A 19,313-nucleotide genomic window follows, 5' to 3' on the forward strand; every position below is an offset into this window, starting at 1 on the left:
GAGGGGTCGCTATGAGTCAGATCTGACTTGATGGTACTAACAACAACAAATGACTTGAACAAAGTTGGTAAATAAACTTTGAAATTGCTGCTCCATTTATTCTAAGTGCAACTATGAGTGTTTAAATATTGATTACTTCGATAGGCTCTTATGCTGCTAAACCAGATGCTCTCACATCAATTCCGGCTCATGGCAACCCATGTGTGCCAAAGTAGAGCTGTGTTCCACAGGGTTTTCAATGGCTGATTGCTCAGAAGTAAATCACCAGGCCTGTCTTCTGAGACACCTCTGAGTGGACTCAAACTACCAACCTTCTGGTTAGCAGTCAAGCATGTTAACCATTAGCACCACCCAGGAACTCCATTTATACTGCTGGAGTCCTTTATACTGGCACTAATGATTTTCTATTTACTAAAAGGAAGAGACTTGCCAGTGATTTCTACCATACTACCACCACCACCACTCCACCTTTAGTAGGGTTGGGTGTTTTTGTACAGACAACACACTTCCCTAGTTTTAGTGAATATGATCCTTATATAATGAAATGCCTTTCAATGAATTTAAGGAAATATATGGGAATCTGAACTTAGCATATTTAAACTTTTTCATTTCTAGCTCATTAATGAAATTTGCAATAATCATTCTTTAAAATATCACAAAATGGTATCAATTAACACTGAAAACTCATTAGATACTAGAATATCATGCTGTGAGTACTGCAGGAGCCCTGGTGAGACAGTAGTAGCTCTGCTGCTAACCAAAAGGTTGGCAGTTCAAACCTACTAGTGGCTCTGCAGCATATTTCTGTAAAGATAATAACCTTGGAAACCCTATGGGGCACTTCTAATCTGTGCTATAGAGTCACTATGAGTCAGAATTGACTCTCTAGCAACAGTATGAGTAGGACACAATGTGTCTCTACAAGGCTGCCCTGAGCATCATAAAAAAATAATGAAGACATACACTTTCTTGGCTCACACAGATTATCTTTGATCTAAATCCAGTTCAATATACTTTGTGTATGAATGTGCTATCATAAAATACAAAACTAAAATTTTTACTGAATACTATTTTAAATTTGGTGCTAGCTGCAATTCTACCAGGTCATAGGTCCTTCCCCTTCTAAACAAGATTCTAACTGGAATCACAGCTATTACAACATGGGAGGTGTGGGGGTATTAAAGAATGATAGCAGTTCATATTGGTTGCCCTTCCCTGATACTGCCAGATTAGCTATAAATAGCGTGAGGGTGCCTTGCTCCATTGCTCCATTATTAAAAAGATCTACTCTTAATAAAGGAGCCCTGGTGGTGCAGTGGTTAAATGCGCAGTTGCTAACCAAAAGTTGGCAGTTTGAACACACCAGCTGCTCCATGGGAGAAAGATGTGGCAGTTTGCTTCTGTAGAGTTTATACAGCTTAGAAACCCTATGGGACAGTTCTACTCTGTCCTACATGCTCACTATGAGTCGAAATCAACTTGACAGCAGTGAGTTTGGGTTCTTTGGTTAATCTTACTATATCAGACTTATGGACTGTTGGGCAATACTACAATGACCCCCATATATTATTCATCCTTTCCCTTTCTTTCTGGGGAGAGTCTGTCTTATAAATCCCTTTCCTGCACAGCTCAGTACTGACAAAACTATTCAAAAATAAGAAAAGGAGACTACCACTGACTGAAAAATCTAGGCTGATATAACTCTGCCTCAAGCAAAATAAATGTCTGATCACAATGCAGATTTTAAGCTATTAGTATGTAGGAAAGCAATCCAAAAGGTTTGCTATTATTCAGAATGAGAGGCAAAAAAAATTCTGAGGACTTAAAAATGACTCAGTATCATTAGACAACAGATACACTTTAGGAAAATTCAAGTCCAAACTGGCGTTTTAGAAAAATTCACATTTAAGATCATTTAAACTTTTATTTTTAGTGAACAAATGCAATTACTTGGGCACAGGATGTGAAAATCAAGCGTTCCTCCCATTATGTAATACAGAATAAACTTGTTTAAATGCTGAATTGTACACATATTCTCTACTATTTTTTCAAGTTTTAAAATAATTGATACCAAATAACAATTAGAACCACTAAACCAGTTGCCATGGAGTCTCTCCTGACTCACAGCGACCCCCTTGTGTGTTCAGAGTAGAACTATGCTCCACAGGGTTTTCCATGGCTGATTGATTGGAAGTAGATCACCAGGTTTTTCTTCCCAGGCACCTCTGGGTAGAACTGAACCTCCAAACTTGTGGTTAGCACCATTTGTGCCATCCAGGGACTTCTAAAAACTAGAACTATACCAGCATGCAAATAAAAATGTCTGTGGGTCTAGAAGCAGGAGGCATGTGTTAGTCCATTAACTCACAAAGTTCAAGCACACAAAAGTGTCAGCAAATATCCAGGAAACCCCTCTACCCTCCAGTATAAATTTAGTATAGTAACAACAACAGAAATGTCTGAAACCATTGAACCATTAAAAGAAAACTAAATCTTACATGCAACATTTGTTACTTGCAGACAGAGTAGAATTCTCCTGCAGAATTGTTGAGCGGGAAACACCATTGAAACCTCCCTGGAGTTCCAAGTGTAGATGGTCCAAAAGGTAGCGCATGAATTCATGGGCATCCTGCTGCTGATAGCCCCTTAAAGCAAAGAGAAACACTTGGTCAATAGGGAGGCTCCACCTGTCCACTCCATCATACAGGCGGGCAAAGCACTGGAAACAGCTCCAGCCATGTGCTTAAGAAGCATAGCTAGGCTTCACCCTCACTAACTTCATTTTTACACATAAAATCTCCTTTCATGAAAAAATTCTGGATTTATAAATAAGCTGGAAAACTACAGAACATTAGATCCAACGCCTTGTACCAATCTCCTCAATTGACCTCCTCACTTACCTAAGGGTCCTGGATGGACTGTGAATCTTTCCATCATCCCACTGAGCCTTTCCAAAAGATGCTCAAAGGCTGAAATTCCACATCATACCTTTACCAGAAAACTAGGTCTAAACCACATTAAAAAACAATCTGCCTAATGTACATTAATGAATGTTTCCAACTGCACCATGACCCCCTTTTTATATCAAAACACATTATACTCTCAAGTTTCCTCTACTGTCAGAAACACATTTTTTAGCTTCATGAGATCACAGAACACTCAGCCATTCTATAGATGTAGGTTACGGGTTTCTGTTTCAATTGTGATACTGACCAGAAAACACAGTCGCTGCTTCTGAATTTTTGTGATTCTGACAAAATAGACATTATCATTTCTGAAAGCCTTAATACACATTATTTAGTATGCTAAACTCAACAACCTTCAGCTATCTTTTAAATTAATTTTTAACAGCGTTTCCTTTGTAGTCAATGTAGGTTCCTCTTGTTCTGCAGTCACATTAAAGGAAACATTCCTCATACTTTAGGTGCAATGTTTCTGTTTCTATACAAATTATTTCAGTGATGTCACCCAAGCAGTGTTTGTGAAGTAGTGAAGACACAGATTTATGATGATTCAAATGGTGTCACTGTGACAGACCAAAGAGAAGAGCAAAAAGATGACAAAGGGGAATAACAGTGCTTTCAACTTTACACCATTCCTTACAGTCACTTGTTTGTGGCTTCAGATAACTACTAACCTTTCTCCTCAATGTCTACATAAAGAGCAACAGAAAATCTATGTCATGAAGAGGCTGTGAGCAATATCACTGAAGACTACACTGCAAATATATTAAGCCTAAATGACCATGAAGCTCCCTTCTGAATGACAGGGCTAAGAAAGAGGAATACTGCTGCAACACATGCACAGAAACATGGAGGCAGCTGTCTTTTCACAGCCATTTTTGGCACAAAGAAAACAAACCATATTTATCCAACTCTTAAAGAAATATTCCAATAAAGAATTATCAAAGAAAATGGTACTTTACACTTGGCTTGAGTGAGGAAAAGAGATTTCAAATAATGAAACAGATACTATTGAATAGTGACAACATACATGTACTATGTGATGCCACAACATGCACCATTATGCCATATACCTGCGTAATACTGATTATTCTCTGTGCTTGGTAGTGGCAGTACATAATCTATAAAATGGCACAGATCAATAAAAAATGCATGTCTCTATAGAATCACTTTTTATCATTCTAGAACACATTTCCTCTAAAATACCCAGGACATACTAGAATTTAGGTTTGTTCATATTTAAAATATCTTTAACATTCACAAAAGCATTTCAAAGTATTATTTTGTCTAAAATATCTGCAAAACCAAAAAAAGTGTAATTTAGCTATTACTGTTCAGTATTTGGGAGCTCTGGTAGCATGGTGTCTAAGGCACTTGACTGCTAACCAGAAGGCTGGTGGTTCAAACCCACCAGCCACTCAACGGAAGAAAGATGGGGCAATCTACTTCCATAGTGATACTGCCTCGGCAACCAAAGGAGGGGTCGCTATGAGTCAGGTCTGACTTGACGGCACACAACAACAACAACAACAACAACAACAACAGCATTCAGTATTTAGTACCCTCTCATGGCTGAGATAAAAACATCAGAAAATAAAAATGAAGTGTTGGACTTCCAGTAAGATGGAGGAATGGGCAGAAAAGCAACACAGACCCTCTTCAACAAAGAAAAGAAAAACCAGTTGACAGAGATACAGAAGATAATCCTGGAGCCCTGATCTTTGAAAGGAACTATACAGAAGTGGATTAGGCACCAACTAGTGGAAAAACCTGAATGAAAACAGTGAGTACAGAGACGGTCGGAGCTGCGGACTGTCAGCTACTCTGACGGGACCAACAGCCTGAATATTTCCAAGTGGTGTTGGGACCTGACAATTGACTTAAAGATCAGCCCTGGTCACCAAGGGCTGCAGGGATGAATGTGCTGATGGCCTAGGATTAGGAAGGGAAACATCAAGGGGGGAGACAACCTGAGCTGTGGCTTTTCCGCTCTCCAGAGGGTGCAGCCATTTTGGCTGTTTACACGCGGCAGCCATTTCAGACATTTAAAGTGACTGTGGGCATAGCCATTTTGGATATATAAAGTGACTGAGGGTGCAGCCATTTTGAATGTTTACAAGCAGCAGCCATTTTGGATATTTAAAGTGACCGAGGGCGTAGCCATTTATAATCTCTACAAGTGGCAACCATTTTGGATTTTAAAGTGATAGCATTCTCATTCAGATTCTAGGGACCTAAGAATAGGTTCTGTTTGCCAAGGTTGGCAGGGAAACATGAAAGGCTGACAACAGGAAAGGAGACAAGTGGTGAGTGTATAGTGCTGTCAACTAGCAAATAGAGGAGCACAGTACCCTGTTTGGGTACATAACATACAAACAAAACAAAGAAAACGAAAACTGTGGGCAAGTCACTCCAATATACAATCACCAATTAAATATAAACACAAAAAGGTCACAATACCTCAGAGACAACAGCATCACAGTCCACACAAAGAAACAAGATAAAGCACGAGAAACAAGGGACCAGGATTCAGACCCAAAACACATCCCTGAGGAGGATGCAGCAATGGAACTCCCTGATAAGGAATTCAAAAGAATTATATTTAGGTATCTTTAATGAATTGAGAGACAGATCAAGGAAAACACAGAGAAAACCCTAGAACAATTTCAAAAGAAAATACAAAAACAAAATGACAAAAGAAGTGAAAAATTAGAAATGATACAAAATCTACACACAGAAATCCAGAAAATTAATACCAAATTTTCAGAAATAGAAAAGACATTCAGTGGGCAAAGGAGCAGAATTGAATCAATGGAAGACAGAATTAGGGAGATTGAGGGCAAATACCTGAACACTTCATTGGAAAGGGACAAATCAGAAAAAAGATCAAAAGAAAAATCCTATGTGTAATCAGAATTCCAGAACAGGAAGGAACAAATAAAACCACAGAGAAAATTGTTGAAGATTTGTTGAAAGAGAATTTTCCTGGTATGATGAAAGATGAGAATACATCCATTCAGGAAGTCCAACGAACCCCAAACAGGATAGACCCTAAAAGAAAATCACCCAGACATATCATCATCAAACTTACCAAAACCAAAGATGAAGAAAGAATTATGAGAGCAGCACGGGAAAAACAAAAAGTTACCTACAAGAGACAACTAACAAGAGTAAACTCGGATTTCTCGACAGAAACCATGCAGGTGAGAAGACAATGAGATGGTATATATAAAATCCTGAAAGAGAAAAATTTCCAACCAAGAATTATGTAACCAGCAAAACTGTCTCTCAAATATGATGGTGAAACTAGGACATTTCCAGATAAGCAGAAATTAAGGGAATTTGCTAAAATCAGACCAACCTTACAGAGATGCTAAAGGGTGCCCCTTCAGACATGAGAAGCAACAAGAGCCAATAACAACTGACCATTAACACACATGATGATATTACCCAGAAACCAACCCAGCTATGGAAGTACCCAAAGTAAAGAAGCCTACAAGGTTGTGAACAGGGAACCAGAAACATCAATTGACAAATGAGGACAACTATAAACCAAAAAGAGAGAAAGAACTGTGTTGTTACAGAACTTCTAAATGGTAGGGAAGTCAAGACAACTACAAGATAGAATGAACTGTTCTAAACTTGGGGAGAAAACTATAAATCACAGGGTAACCTCAAAGAAAAATGATAAACCTTCACACCAAAAAAGAGGACCAGCATAAATATTCAGCAAATACTAAAACAACAGCAATGAAGGAAGTGATAACACGATTCATAAACAAAACAAGCTTAGCATAGAAAACTATACGGAACAAAGAAATGGACACCACGAAAAAGCACATAACAAAAATGACAGCAACAAATTCATATTTGCCGATAATTACGTATCTGGCAAGGGACTTATCCCTAAGATTTATAGTGGAAGAATGGATGACCAAACTATGGTACATACACATAATGAAATGCTATGCAGCACTGAAGAATAATGTAGAGTCTGCAAAACACTGCATAATATGGATAAACTTGGAGGACATTATGCTGAGTGAAGTAAGTCACACAGGACAAATATAGTATTAGTTCATTGTTGTGGAGGGTCAAGGAAAGGTTTATATATGCAGGGAAACTTTTTTTGTTGGTTGCCAGGGGTGGGAGGGGAGGGGAGGGAACACTGAAAAAACAAAATGCATTGACCCATGTCACTTTGGTTTTGTGTATTTCACTGTACATAAATTATATTTCAATAAATGCATTTAAAAAAAATGAAGCTTTGCTTACAAACACACACCAGAAAAAACTCTACAACAGTAAAAGTCCTATTTAGAAGAAATAATAATATAAAATATCAACAGCACAGTATTTTTAACATCCTTTGCTATTTATAAATAACCCAAAAGACAACTGTTAGATTAAAATATCACAACATCTATTATCTACAAGGTAAAGCAGAGAACAGCTAGTATATATAAGAATTATGTTTAATTTTATTCATCATCATTTTTAAGCATGAACCATAACCAGAACTGATAGACACTTGGAAAAAAAAAAAGTCTCTGTTTTGGGAAGTCAAAGCAAATATATTAAATTCACATTGTACACTGTGACTCCCCCCAGATGACTGAGTGGAATTATGTAAATGGGAGGTGTTTTGTGGCCCACCAAGGGGACTGGATAGCTGTTAGTAATGTCAAAAAGATACATGGCACCCTTGTAGGGATGGAACCATACAAATAAGGTGTATGGAACCCTAATGTCAAGACTGATCAGTTTTGTCATTCCACCAAAATAAGCCCTCCCAAAGGCAGAAGTGATGATCTCACTACCATCAAGAAAGAAAAGCCAGCAATAGAGCATGTCCTTGAGCCTGAGATGCCTGCGCTGAGACGGTGGCATAGAGGTAGCAGAGAGACAGTGGCAGCAGAAGCAGCAGAACTAAGAGAGAGAAGTAGGCTTGCTAGCCCAGAGTGAGAAAGCTGAATGCCTTGGGCAGTAGGCTTGCTGGCAGAGTGGGGTACACACTGATGCATCCATCGTTGTTGTTATTTGCCGTCGAGTCGGTCCCGACTCATAGCGACCCTTCCTTGGGTTTCCGAGGCAGTATCACTACGGAAGTAGGATTGCCCAGCCTTCCTTCCGAGGAGTGGCTGGTGGGTTTGAACCGCCAGCCTTCTGGTTAGCAGTCAAGTGCCTTAGGCACTATGCTACCAGAGGCAGAGCTAAAAAAGCTTTGTAACACTTGCCCAAGCAGGGTAGAGGCCAGGCTGAGAAGCCAAGGGCCAAAGAGAGGCATGCCTACAGGTATGGCTGAGGGGAGACTGTCCTGTTGAAGAATTGTATCCTGAATGTTTCTGAAGGGAGACTGTCCTGTTGAAAAATTGTATCCTGAATGTTCCTGAACCTGAAACGTAACCTGTTACTTCCCTAATAAACTCCATAATCGTTAGTTTTGCCTATGCGTTCTGTGTGGCCACTGAAACAAATTATTGAACCCGACAGAGAAATAGAGGGTGCTGTGGGAGGGATAATTGGTGTCAGAAATGGTAAAAAGATTGGAAGGTGGTGGCATGTCTGACTTCTGCCTCACAGCAATCAGCCTTGGGCTGATAGTGATTCTGTCTCTCCCTTGTGAAGTTAGAGGATGTCAGAGGACGCCGCCCTCATGGTTTTTTTTTTTTCTGGTCTTTTTTTTTTTTTTTTGGGCATACAGGAAAGCAGAAATACCACATAAATGCTATGAAAAGCAAGGGAATGAACATCATGACCTCAGCTGAATTATCAAGAGACTTTCCTGGAGAATGGTTAGTATTAATCGGGATCCTAAAGAGACAGAGATGCATTGTGGTAAACTGTGGTCAATGACATGAGACAAAGTATATGTGAACTGCTGTATATAAAGTGAATTTGCTCTGTAAATCTTCACCCAAATCACACACACACACAGAGACCACAGGGCAGAAAGCAAATGGTGTACAAAGATACCATGACAACAAGCCAAGATCATGTTAAAGAAAGCAATGAGTAGGAAGACTAGCAGAAAACACTGCCAAAACTAAAAACTACAAATGCACAGACCCTCTGACCTAGCAACTCCTCTTGTTGTTGTTATGTGCTGTTGAGTCGGACCCGACTCAAAGCGACACCTCCTTGGGTTTCCGAGGCAGTATCACTATGGAAACAGATTGCCACATCTTCCTTCCGAGGAGTGGCTGGTGGGTTTGAACCACCAGCCTTCTGGTTAGCGGTCAAGTGCCTTACACACTGCACTACCAGAGCTCCCAACTCTTCTTATATACCTGCAAATGTACATGTAAGACTCTTCATAGCAGCACTGTTTGGAACAGCGAAACATCAGAAACAATCCACATAACCACACGGAGGGAGCTATTACATAAACCATGATACAACCATAAAGTGGAACAGTATGCAGGCATAATACAGATTGAGGAAGCCATTTATATACTAAGATGAAATCATCTCAAAGTAGGAAACTAAAAGATGACATGTTACCATTTATATTAAAAATGACAAAACACATATGCCCATACACATACACACACATATTTGCTTGAATATATACAAAGAGTATCACTGGAAGGACACAAAAATCTGGTAACTATGGTTGTCTCCAGAAAGCAGAATCAATGGCTGGAGAACAGTAGGGAAAAAAAAAAATTTACATTGTATATCCTTTTTTACCTTCTAATTTTGAACCATGTGTATGTATTGTGCCTAACAACAACAACATACAAAAAAAGACTAATTGCTCTTCCATATAGGTCTGTTACAAGAACGTTACTCTGTTTTGGTCAATGACATGAGACAAAGTATATGTGAACTGCTGTATGAAAAGTGATTTTGCTCTGTAAATCTTCACCCAAATCCTAATTTTAAAAAAAAAGAACGTTACTCTGCATACCTAAAAGGAATAACAACTCTAAAAAGAAAGCCCTGCCTCCCTGCCTCACACCTAGACATTGCACAGTGATCCTGAACTAAAGCTTTACCCATTACATAATCTCCAGACCCAGAACTAACCAAGACAAAAATTTTTCATTGATTATATGAATGGAGAACACCCTCAATCAGCTGCAGAAGAATACAGGTGTATCCTATTTTTATCAGTGACTAAGAAAATGTAAGAGTTCAAGTGTATCAGGAATCACCCCCAGACACACCATGCCAAGTCTCTCAATTTGGCTACTTTTTCTAAAAGTTCTGTTTCTTCCTACGAAGGAATATACTAAGGAATATAACAGCTATGAAGCTGTTATCTTTTCCTACTAAGGAATATTAGAATGTGTAAAACTAATCAGCTGAATACTAAATCATGTTCAGCTAGAGCTGACTACAGAAACTAAAATTGGCAGAGATGCAGACAGACTTCAATGAAAAGCAGCATTCTATTAAATAAAACTATCACACTATTTCTAAACTCCAAATTAAGAATGAGCAAACTGGATCACCATAAGGATTAAGAAGAACAGTAAAAAGTTCATGGGTCTCATGTAGAAAAATTACTGCTAACACATCTATTACAAAGCAACTCCACAAAGACATGGGTTTAAAAATCTGGTTGCAACTGCTACCAGATGTGTAACACTGAACAACTTGCTTCCCTTTTCTGAGTCTCAGTTTTGTCTTCTCCAAAAGGGGGATAATAACACTTCCTACCTTACCCAGAATTTTGTTTTGCTTTTTTTTAGTGAAGATCACATATAAAATACCTAAAGTTCTTGGCCTGCAGTAGGTATCCAATAAATGGACACTATTATATATAATAATAAACTGTAAAGGTTAAATTCTCATCAAACATCAAATTAGGTGAATATCTTAGAAATTTTATATGAAGTCCAAACCTGATTAGAGGTAACTTAACAGTCATTCCCACCATTCCTACTGATGAGTCAAGAAAAAGAGTCACACAAAATTGGTCTCTACTAAAAGGAGATTTTGGGAGCTTTGGTGGTGTAGTGCCTAAGGCATCCGACTGCTAACTAGAAGGCTGGTGGTTCAAACCCACCAGCCACTGCTTGGAAGGAAGGTTGGGCAATCTTCTTCTGTAGTGATACCACCTCGGAAAACCAACTCGATCCTTGGATCCAACTCGATGGCAGTGAGTTTAAAAGGAGATTTTAATGGCATCACATTTTGAAGTTTCTTTCAAAAAAACACCAAAAATAACAACAGTCACTCATGTCAGACTCTTATGGTTAGATTTTTAAATAACTCAACAAATTACAGTGCTATGAAGCTGTTATCTTTTAAGCATTTCTCTACATTAACAACATATTTAAATTATTATCAGGTAATAGGGCAAGGTGTATTGCTACAGCTAAGTTTTTTTTTAAAAAAAAAAAAAAAGGAAAGGGAGCTGAAAACCATGATTTGCTTCAGGAGGATAAAATCAGCAGGCAGCAAGGGTGCTGTCAAACACCGGCAGTGCCCAAAATCTGCTATTACTCAAATCTCTACTGCAACGACTAACCTAGGAGAAGGGGCAGGGGTCCTCTGAACACGGGAGCACATCTGTACAAAGGCAATGTTAGAGAGAAAGCACAAATTCAATGGCCACATTAGGATCTGGTTCCACTACCTTCTGTAAAATGAATTCTAATAGACTTCATTACAGTCTTCTAAGAGATTCAGAACCCAGACTAGAAACAGTGGATATAATACCATGGATTTCTAATGACTGTATCTGCATTTTTTTTTAGATGGAACAACTAAATGATAGCGATTATTCTTTATAAGATTAAAATAATTAAGGAAATGTCCAGTAAGTTTTCCTAAAGATGTAAGTTATTCACAAGTACTTTGTTTTTACAACAAAATACCCTACCCTTTGTCAAAGACATTTCTAAAACATCTATTATTTTTAAAAAAACATGTTTGTTGAGTTGGATACATTCAACTTCTGCTCTTCCCCCTACCCCCCCCCAAAAAAAAACCAAGTCTTTATCATTTAGAATACCACTGCACTGAAAATTGTTTTAGGAACAGTATAAAGAGTAACATTAATGTTTTTAAATCTCTTTCATTAAGTAATACTTACCTAAAATTTGGCATAATCTTCCAAACAACATAAAATAAGGACTCTGGGCTAAATGCAGTCTGGCTGCCTTGCCATAGAGCACAAAGTGTCTTTCTAAACTCTTCCACCAAAGACCTGGAAAAGAAGAAGGGAAATATTTACCAGTAGCATTAGTAAGAGGCTACTATTTCAATCCATAATGTCCAACTGTCTAAAATGCATAGCAGATAAATCAAAAGTGAAAACATAAGAAAGGTTTGGTCTTTTCTGAACTAAGTCTGACAGTTAAGTAGGAGAATCTCAAAAAAAAAAAAAAAACCCACAACAGTAATTTCTGATAAAACTAGTTCTTTAACCATATGGTGAGTTTTGAAGGTACCGAATACTACTATACTTGTACACTTTGAATTTTTTAAAAAAATATTCAATAAAGCAGTATATAACTCATAAGCCAAGAATATATATTTAACAATTAATAAGTTAAATAATTAAAACAAGTAATAGTTTATTTTCCAGCTCCTGCTTTTTCCTTTCTTACCCCTCACTAGGAGCATGTTCCAGACTTTGGCATGTGACCATCTCTCATTTCTGCCTCATTAAGTATGCCTGACCACAAAATTTCACTACTCAATTCTACCTCAAAGGCTTTCAACTCCAAATCTTTAGGCCAGATCTTCTCATGGCCACTTTTATTCAGGTTTCTCCAGTTTCCAACAGGACTTTTCTACTTGATATCCTCCTGTCACTCCAAACTCAAGGTGTACTAAATTCTTTGGATGTCCACCTACCCTCCCTACTCTCCTCCAATACCCACTCTCCTCTTCTTCCCCAGGAATAAAACTTCCATTTTTCTGCTGTAAACATGACCTCCCAGAATGAAGAACTGTGAGTATGTTCAACTTCTGAGAAATGTCCTTAAAGGGAAAAAGTAGTCCTCCTTATTCATCTCTTCCTTCTTCCTGCTAGAATGAGGACGTAATGGTAGAGCCCTAGCACCATCTTGGATTACGTGGGTAAGAGCCCCCACCCTAGTGTTTGTGGAACAGAAAGCTAAAATGAGTCTGATGACTTTGTGAAATAACCCTAGATAGACAGCTTCCAACTTTTTACATGATAGAATAAATCATGGATGTTTAAGTCATTGCTAATTTTGGTTTTCTACATAAGTAGCTAAACTGATACACTTCCTCAACTTCAGTGACCATATCTATCAATATAACTCTTGGATACTTAAACGATAACTCAGAGATTCTCAATATATTCTTTCTTATCCCTAAATTTTTATTGTCCAGTACCTGAACCCTCTTTCCTGTTTGGGAAATCTCCCACCTTAAGACACTTGGTGACACTTTCAGCCCACTACAGAGGCTGAAAAGGCCAGATACTTGCTTTCTCAACTTCTCTTGTAGTCAGGACACGGGATGTGACCTGAGCTCTACATCTGAAGCAAGAGTTAGTAGCACAAAGCAACAAGGGAGCACCAAATCCTCTCTAGTGGCAACAGCATCATCTAGAGTTCAGGTGCAGCAGTAACAGCAGTGCTCACCCAGCACCCATTTCCAGTGGTGCTGACAATGTGAACTGTAGTACTATACCACACAGCAGTGGCAGATGTGTCCTCATGGGACTAGACTTCAGACTTGGAGTCCAGACTTTCTGCCCATCCAATAATGGCTAGCTCACCAATAGCCCTTCAACAAATTCCTTTTCTGCCTAAAATGGCCCAGAGGCCATTTCTGAATTTGTAACTAAACCCTAAATAACAACACTAATACATCAAGTACTACTAATGCTTCCCTTAACTTTAATACATGTGTATTTTTCTCCTTTTCCTTTCACTACTGTAGCTCTGGTAGCATAGTGCCTAAGGCACCTGACTGCTAACCAGAAGGCTGGAGGTTCAAACCCACCAGCCACTCCTCAGAAGGAAGGTTGGGCAATCCTACTTCCGTAGTGATACTGCCTCGGAAACCCAAGGAGGGGTCACTATGAGTCGGGGCCAACTCAATGGCAAATAACAACAACAACAACTGTCCCATCCAACCTGATGACTATGATGTTTGAATGCTCCTTGAATGCAGGCACTTGCAGGCTCATCCCATATGCTGCCACCAAGGAAGTTCTCTTAGATGTCACTTCCAGTGATGCCATTCCATCCCTGCTCCAAAACCTGGCTTTAAAGTTTCCCTCATACTTTGGCTCTGTCCTTACTGTCCAATATTCTAAAATGTTCTTTCCCATTCTCCCTCAGCAACCTAGTCAGGACCGTGTCAGATTACAGGACACCTTTTCAGAATGTGTGGGAATGGGAGTATGTGGGAAAGCATTATACTCAACAGATACAGATTATAAGTCAGAGTCCTATTTTCAGTAATGTTCAGATAAGAAAAAAATGTCCCCCTTACAATCATGAAATATGATAGGTCTTCTAAACATGAAACAGTTTTGGCTGCACTGAACTTGAATACAGGATTGGCCTTTAATAACCACTTATCCATTTTTTTTCCCTTCTCTTCATATTAACTAAAACTTGACTGCATTGCCTTGTAAGTAATTTGCTGACTACAAATTAATTTTATTATCCAAAACAGGTTTACCTAAAAAATATCAGACAAGTCAATTCACATTGACCAATGATATTGATACTGGTCTACCTAGAACTGTATTTCATATACAGATGTCATCAATTGTAGGATGCCCAAATTTGCAAAACCTCAGTAAGTAGAAGGCTAAATTTATCCTGCCTGTTATGATAAATACAAAAAAAAAAAGAAAAAAGAATTCCAGTAATTATTAAGATGGCCAGCTAGGTACTTCAGCACAACCTTTAGAAAAAATTTTTAAAATTTTTATTTATGCCTATTAATTCACATAATGCAGTGAAAACCACCAGTAACAGTCATTGTTTGCAGCCCAAAGCCAGAAATAACATGTTCTAATAACTCACACATTGTTATCCCCTTGGCTCCTGGTGTGATATGTTCGCCTTCCTGCTGTTTTCCCATTCCTTAACTCCACAGCGGGCAGTTCTTTGAAATAACAGCAAAACTGCTCAATGTTACTATTTTAAAAAGAAAGGAAGAAAATTAATACAAAAAAAATTTAACAGGACTGTAAAGAAAATTTTATGACAAAAAAAAGTCTATATTCTTTAGATTTTGAAAATGTAATCATTTAATCATCTCATTTAAACTGCCTTCTCTTGCACTAAGTTTCTTCATTAAATTTGTTCATTAACTCCAAAACAAGCAATATGGACAGATGACCAAAACCCTTACAGAGTAAGATGACTCTTACTCTATTCAAAAAACTCTGCAACCCTCCCTACCACCCACCCCCACCCCAGATCTGTAAGTTGTCACCATTTCTCTTTTCAGGGTGCCTGTTTCCAGGTATTCAATAATTTCCTCAAGTAAAAAGATCACGAAACCAACTATATCATTTAGATACACTACACAGTGTAATGATTAGAGTTCAAGAGAAACTAGAATTCCTTCTATGAGCATGAATACGTAAGCTAAGAAGTAGTGCCTTTAGGGAAAGATCAAATATAGCTTCTATGCCTTATTAGCAATGTGACCTTAGGAAAGTAATTTATTCCGGTCTTTAATGCCTTGTTAAAACCTAAAAGCACACAACTTTGAAAAATAATTTCTTTTACTTAGGTCAGCCTCATTGGATATTTTACTTTTATCACTTTTTTTCCCCCTAACCTTCTAAAGACCAAGTCTTCTAAACACCAAGTCTTAATAACCATATGTAATATTCAACTAATGATTGAAATAAGCTCTCTTATCTATCTCTAAATAAGCCTAAAGGTTGGCAAACTATAGCCCACAGGCCAAACCCAGCTTTCAGCCTATTTTTGTATGGCCTGCAATTTTTGTTTGGCCAGTGAGCTAAGATTGGTTTTCAAATTTTTAAAAAGTTATTTTAAAAAAGAAAGAAAATATGTGACAAAGACTCTATGCAGACTATTCAGACTAAAATATTTTCTATCTGGCCTTTTACAGAAAAAGTTTCATGCTCCCTGCTTCTGCCTATTCAAAAAAGCAACAGGAAATAGTAATAACAGCAGCTAACATTTACTGCTAGGCATTATTCTAAGCACTTTATATCAATTATATTATTTACTCCTCTAAAATACCCTGTTGTTGTTGTTGTTATGTGCAACTACCCTAGGAAGTAGGAATTATTATGCCTTTTTTATTTTTTAAATGATGAGGAAACTAAGGCACAGGGAAGTAAGGTTATTTGCCCTGCCAGCCACAGGACTAGAGTAAGTGATAGAAACCAGATCTGAACCCAGAGCCTTTGCTCTTAACCATTCCCCTAGAAACTAACATTAGACACTTAAGATACAGTACCTGAGTGACTGAAGGATGGCATTCATGAAACACGTGTTCCCCAAATTCCGAAGGCCTGTGGCACAAATAGCAGTGGTGCTGCCCTATAAAATGGGACAAGAAGAGAGATCATTAGCAGCACCAACAGAAAGCCAACTAATATTTCAAGAAGCAAAGCAAAACAATAGCCTCTATTTGAAAGTCTAGCAAGAAGCCAATTTGGAATTGGCTCTGTTCTCTACGATGAATATTTCAAACACTCTTTCCCACCTCTATGTAAGTGTCTAGATATTTTTAGAAGGCTCCTTCTGATCCTGGGATTGCTCTCAGAGGGAGAATCTTATGGAGTATATGAGGAAAACGGCATTAGTAAGTACCAAGAAGTACCCATTGCAAAAACAAACCACCAACAACACCAAAAAAAAAAAAAAAAGGAAGATTCTTAAAAGAAACAAAATTTAAGGCTTAATGCCTGTATGACACTCTATTAAAACTATCAGAAACCTAAAAAAATACAAATATGTATGCTCCAAGTATGTTTGTCCCCAAACTTTTAACTCTAAGTCATGTATGAATAATCAATGTATGTATGTTTTCCCAGTGATGGTATAGAAACTTGAAAAAAATCTTCTCTTAAAGACTAAGGCTTGGTTTTCTGATTAGCTCTATAAATGAACTATGACATCTGAATACAACAGGAGATGAATCTAGTAATCAATCTAAAACATCTCTGCCCATAATCCAGATGCCATGAGAGTACTTCAGCTCTTTCTTCCACAAAATCCTAACACTTTAGTTAAGTGCATATCTAAACATAGCTAGTGTGATGCTAGAGAGATAGACACAGGATAAATATACAGGTTTATCTGAAAATACTTAGCAATTTTTTAAATTGTGTCAATCTATCGATGGCTCACACACTATTATAACAGATGCAGGGTACCAAAATGAGGAAGTATATTCTTTTATGTTGAAATTGTATTAATGAAATCCTAAGAAATAAAATTACTAAAATTCAGAACCATGTAACTTATACTAGAGACCTCCAACAGAAGGAAGCAAAGCTCTTTGGGATCCTACAGAAATAAAATAGTATGACGATGTTAAGAGCAAACTGCTTTGTAAGGCAGAGGAGCCCAGCATAATTTTAATGGAAGGAAGACATCAACAGATGGATTCATGGGTTATTTAGTCACATAAAGAATCATTAATACAAGTGGCAATCATTTTGGGAAATACTCCAAATCAAAGACATATATGTATAAAAGTTAACACCAAAACCAAAGCCACTGCTGTCAAGTCAATTTTGACTCACAGTGACCCTATAGGACAGAGCAGAACTATCCCTTAGGGTTTCCAAGGCTACAAATGTTTACAGAAGCAGACTTCCTCATCTTTCACCCACAGAGCAACAGGTGGGTTTGAACCACCAACCTTTTGGTTAGTACCCAAATGCTCCATATAAAAGTTAACAAGGCAACATTAAATGTTGTAATCAAATAATGACCAGATGTCAACTAACTCATATTTGAATATATTTTAATTACTTACATTTACTTTTAACAGCTTGCTGTTTAGTGATGAGTTTTCCAAAAGTTTTCTTTTCCTATGCCTATCAGCTGTGAAAGCTGAGCTATTAAAACACAAACACACGTAAACAGATGGTCAAAAAGACATTAATATATACATGCTACACAGCAGGTTCAAGAATAATCCTGAGATGCCCTAAGGGTCTAGGGCATGGAGCCCTGCCTGGTTGCTCCATCGGGTTACGAAGTGATCCATTAGGCCCACTGGGGCCCACAAGAATCTAAAGTAACTGAAGAATCCAATTCCCTTGGAAATCCCAATGCTTTCCATGTAGTCCACTGCTCCTCCAGCAGGAGTGGGAGTCTGGAACTGCCACCAACAGGTGATTCCCAGCAAAGCTAGCTCAGTAGATGCAGTCTGTGAGATACTCTCTCTACCACCACTCTATGTGCTTAATCAACAGTGAAGCTTCAAAAATGAGAAAACCCAATGCTTACAACACAAATGGAACCCCGGTCTGACAAGATTATTCCAAGGTTTAACATTAAATCTCAAAAAACATATGCTACTTCCTTCTTAATTCTGATAAAGATATATTTTGCTCATTTGTCTTAATAGATTATGATATAACTTGGGTTCAAGGAATGATAAATGAATTATAAGCATATCATATCAAATAATATGAATTAATTTGTTTCAGCTATGCTGCAATGGGTATTCTAAAGCAAATCATAATTAGCACAGAAATTCTAAATTAAAAATCATTATCAATACTTTTCTTAAAAAAATTTATTTAAAATTTATCAGAGAGTAATTCTGATCTTTAAAGGGTCACTTTAAAACTGTGTATCAGGAGAATTAATCTAAAGGAAATAAAAATTATGGTTAAACAACAGACTTCTAAGACTGCCAATTCTTTCCCATTTTCTAAAGTGTCAGGCTAACTGAAAGGAAATCTATAATTATTTTTCTTTCCAGAACTTCCAAATAAGAAATAATGTCTTTGGAGCATCAGTCAGTTGCTTTACACCTAAAAATATTCTTTAAAAACGTGACTTTAGAACTGTGTGTACGTGTTTCTCTGAGTATGGCTGATTCCAAGATAAGAGGAGACCAATTTCCATATATTACCATGGTAAATTATTCCTTCACAAATTCTGTGACTGGAGAAGTTGAATCATAAGCATTGTGTGTGTGTGTGTGTGTGTGTATCTCCACTCAGGTAAGCCTAATACTTAACTTTCAGTTCGATCTATACAAATAAAGCATATAGCTTTTTTTAAATAGAAGTTTTAAAACACTGCCCTCACATCAAGCTCAATTGGCATAACATACTATACAAAACATTGTTCCACCTACTACTTTGGTGAGTAGCGACTGGGACCTTAAAAGCTAGGAAGCTGCCATCTAGATGCAACAACGGGTCTCTCCTCATCAAGAAGAAAG

At 37.8% G+C, this 19,313-nt stretch overlaps 1 protein-coding gene across 1 annotated transcript in view; it reads right to left on the reverse strand.

Moving 5' to 3' along the window:
* The window catches only part of USP3 (ubiquitin specific peptidase 3), a 102,704-nt gene that overhangs the window by 25,299 nt on the left and 58,092 nt on the right, over positions 1 to 19,313 (reverse strand). Inside the window, exons 5-9 of the mRNA XM_007958002.2 lie at positions 17,889 to 17,970; positions 16,359 to 16,441; positions 14,939 to 15,052; positions 12,013 to 12,126; positions 2,499 to 2,645 (exon numbers count right to left, since the gene is read on the reverse strand). Of these exons, the coding sequence (XP_007956193.1) occupies positions 2,499 to 2,645; positions 12,013 to 12,126; positions 14,939 to 15,052; positions 16,359 to 16,441; positions 17,889 to 17,970 (540 nt within the window). The remainder of the gene's footprint in view (positions 1 to 2,498; positions 2,646 to 12,012; positions 12,127 to 14,938; positions 15,053 to 16,358; positions 16,442 to 17,888; positions 17,971 to 19,313) is intronic.

The sequence above is a fragment of the Orycteropus afer genome, unplaced genomic scaffold (assembly GCF_000298275.1).
Source record: "Orycteropus afer afer isolate SDZICR_OR568_19922 unplaced genomic scaffold, OryAfe1.0 scaffold00015, whole genome shotgun sequence".
NCBI lineage: Eukaryota > Metazoa > Chordata > Mammalia > Tubulidentata > Orycteropodidae > Orycteropus > Orycteropus afer.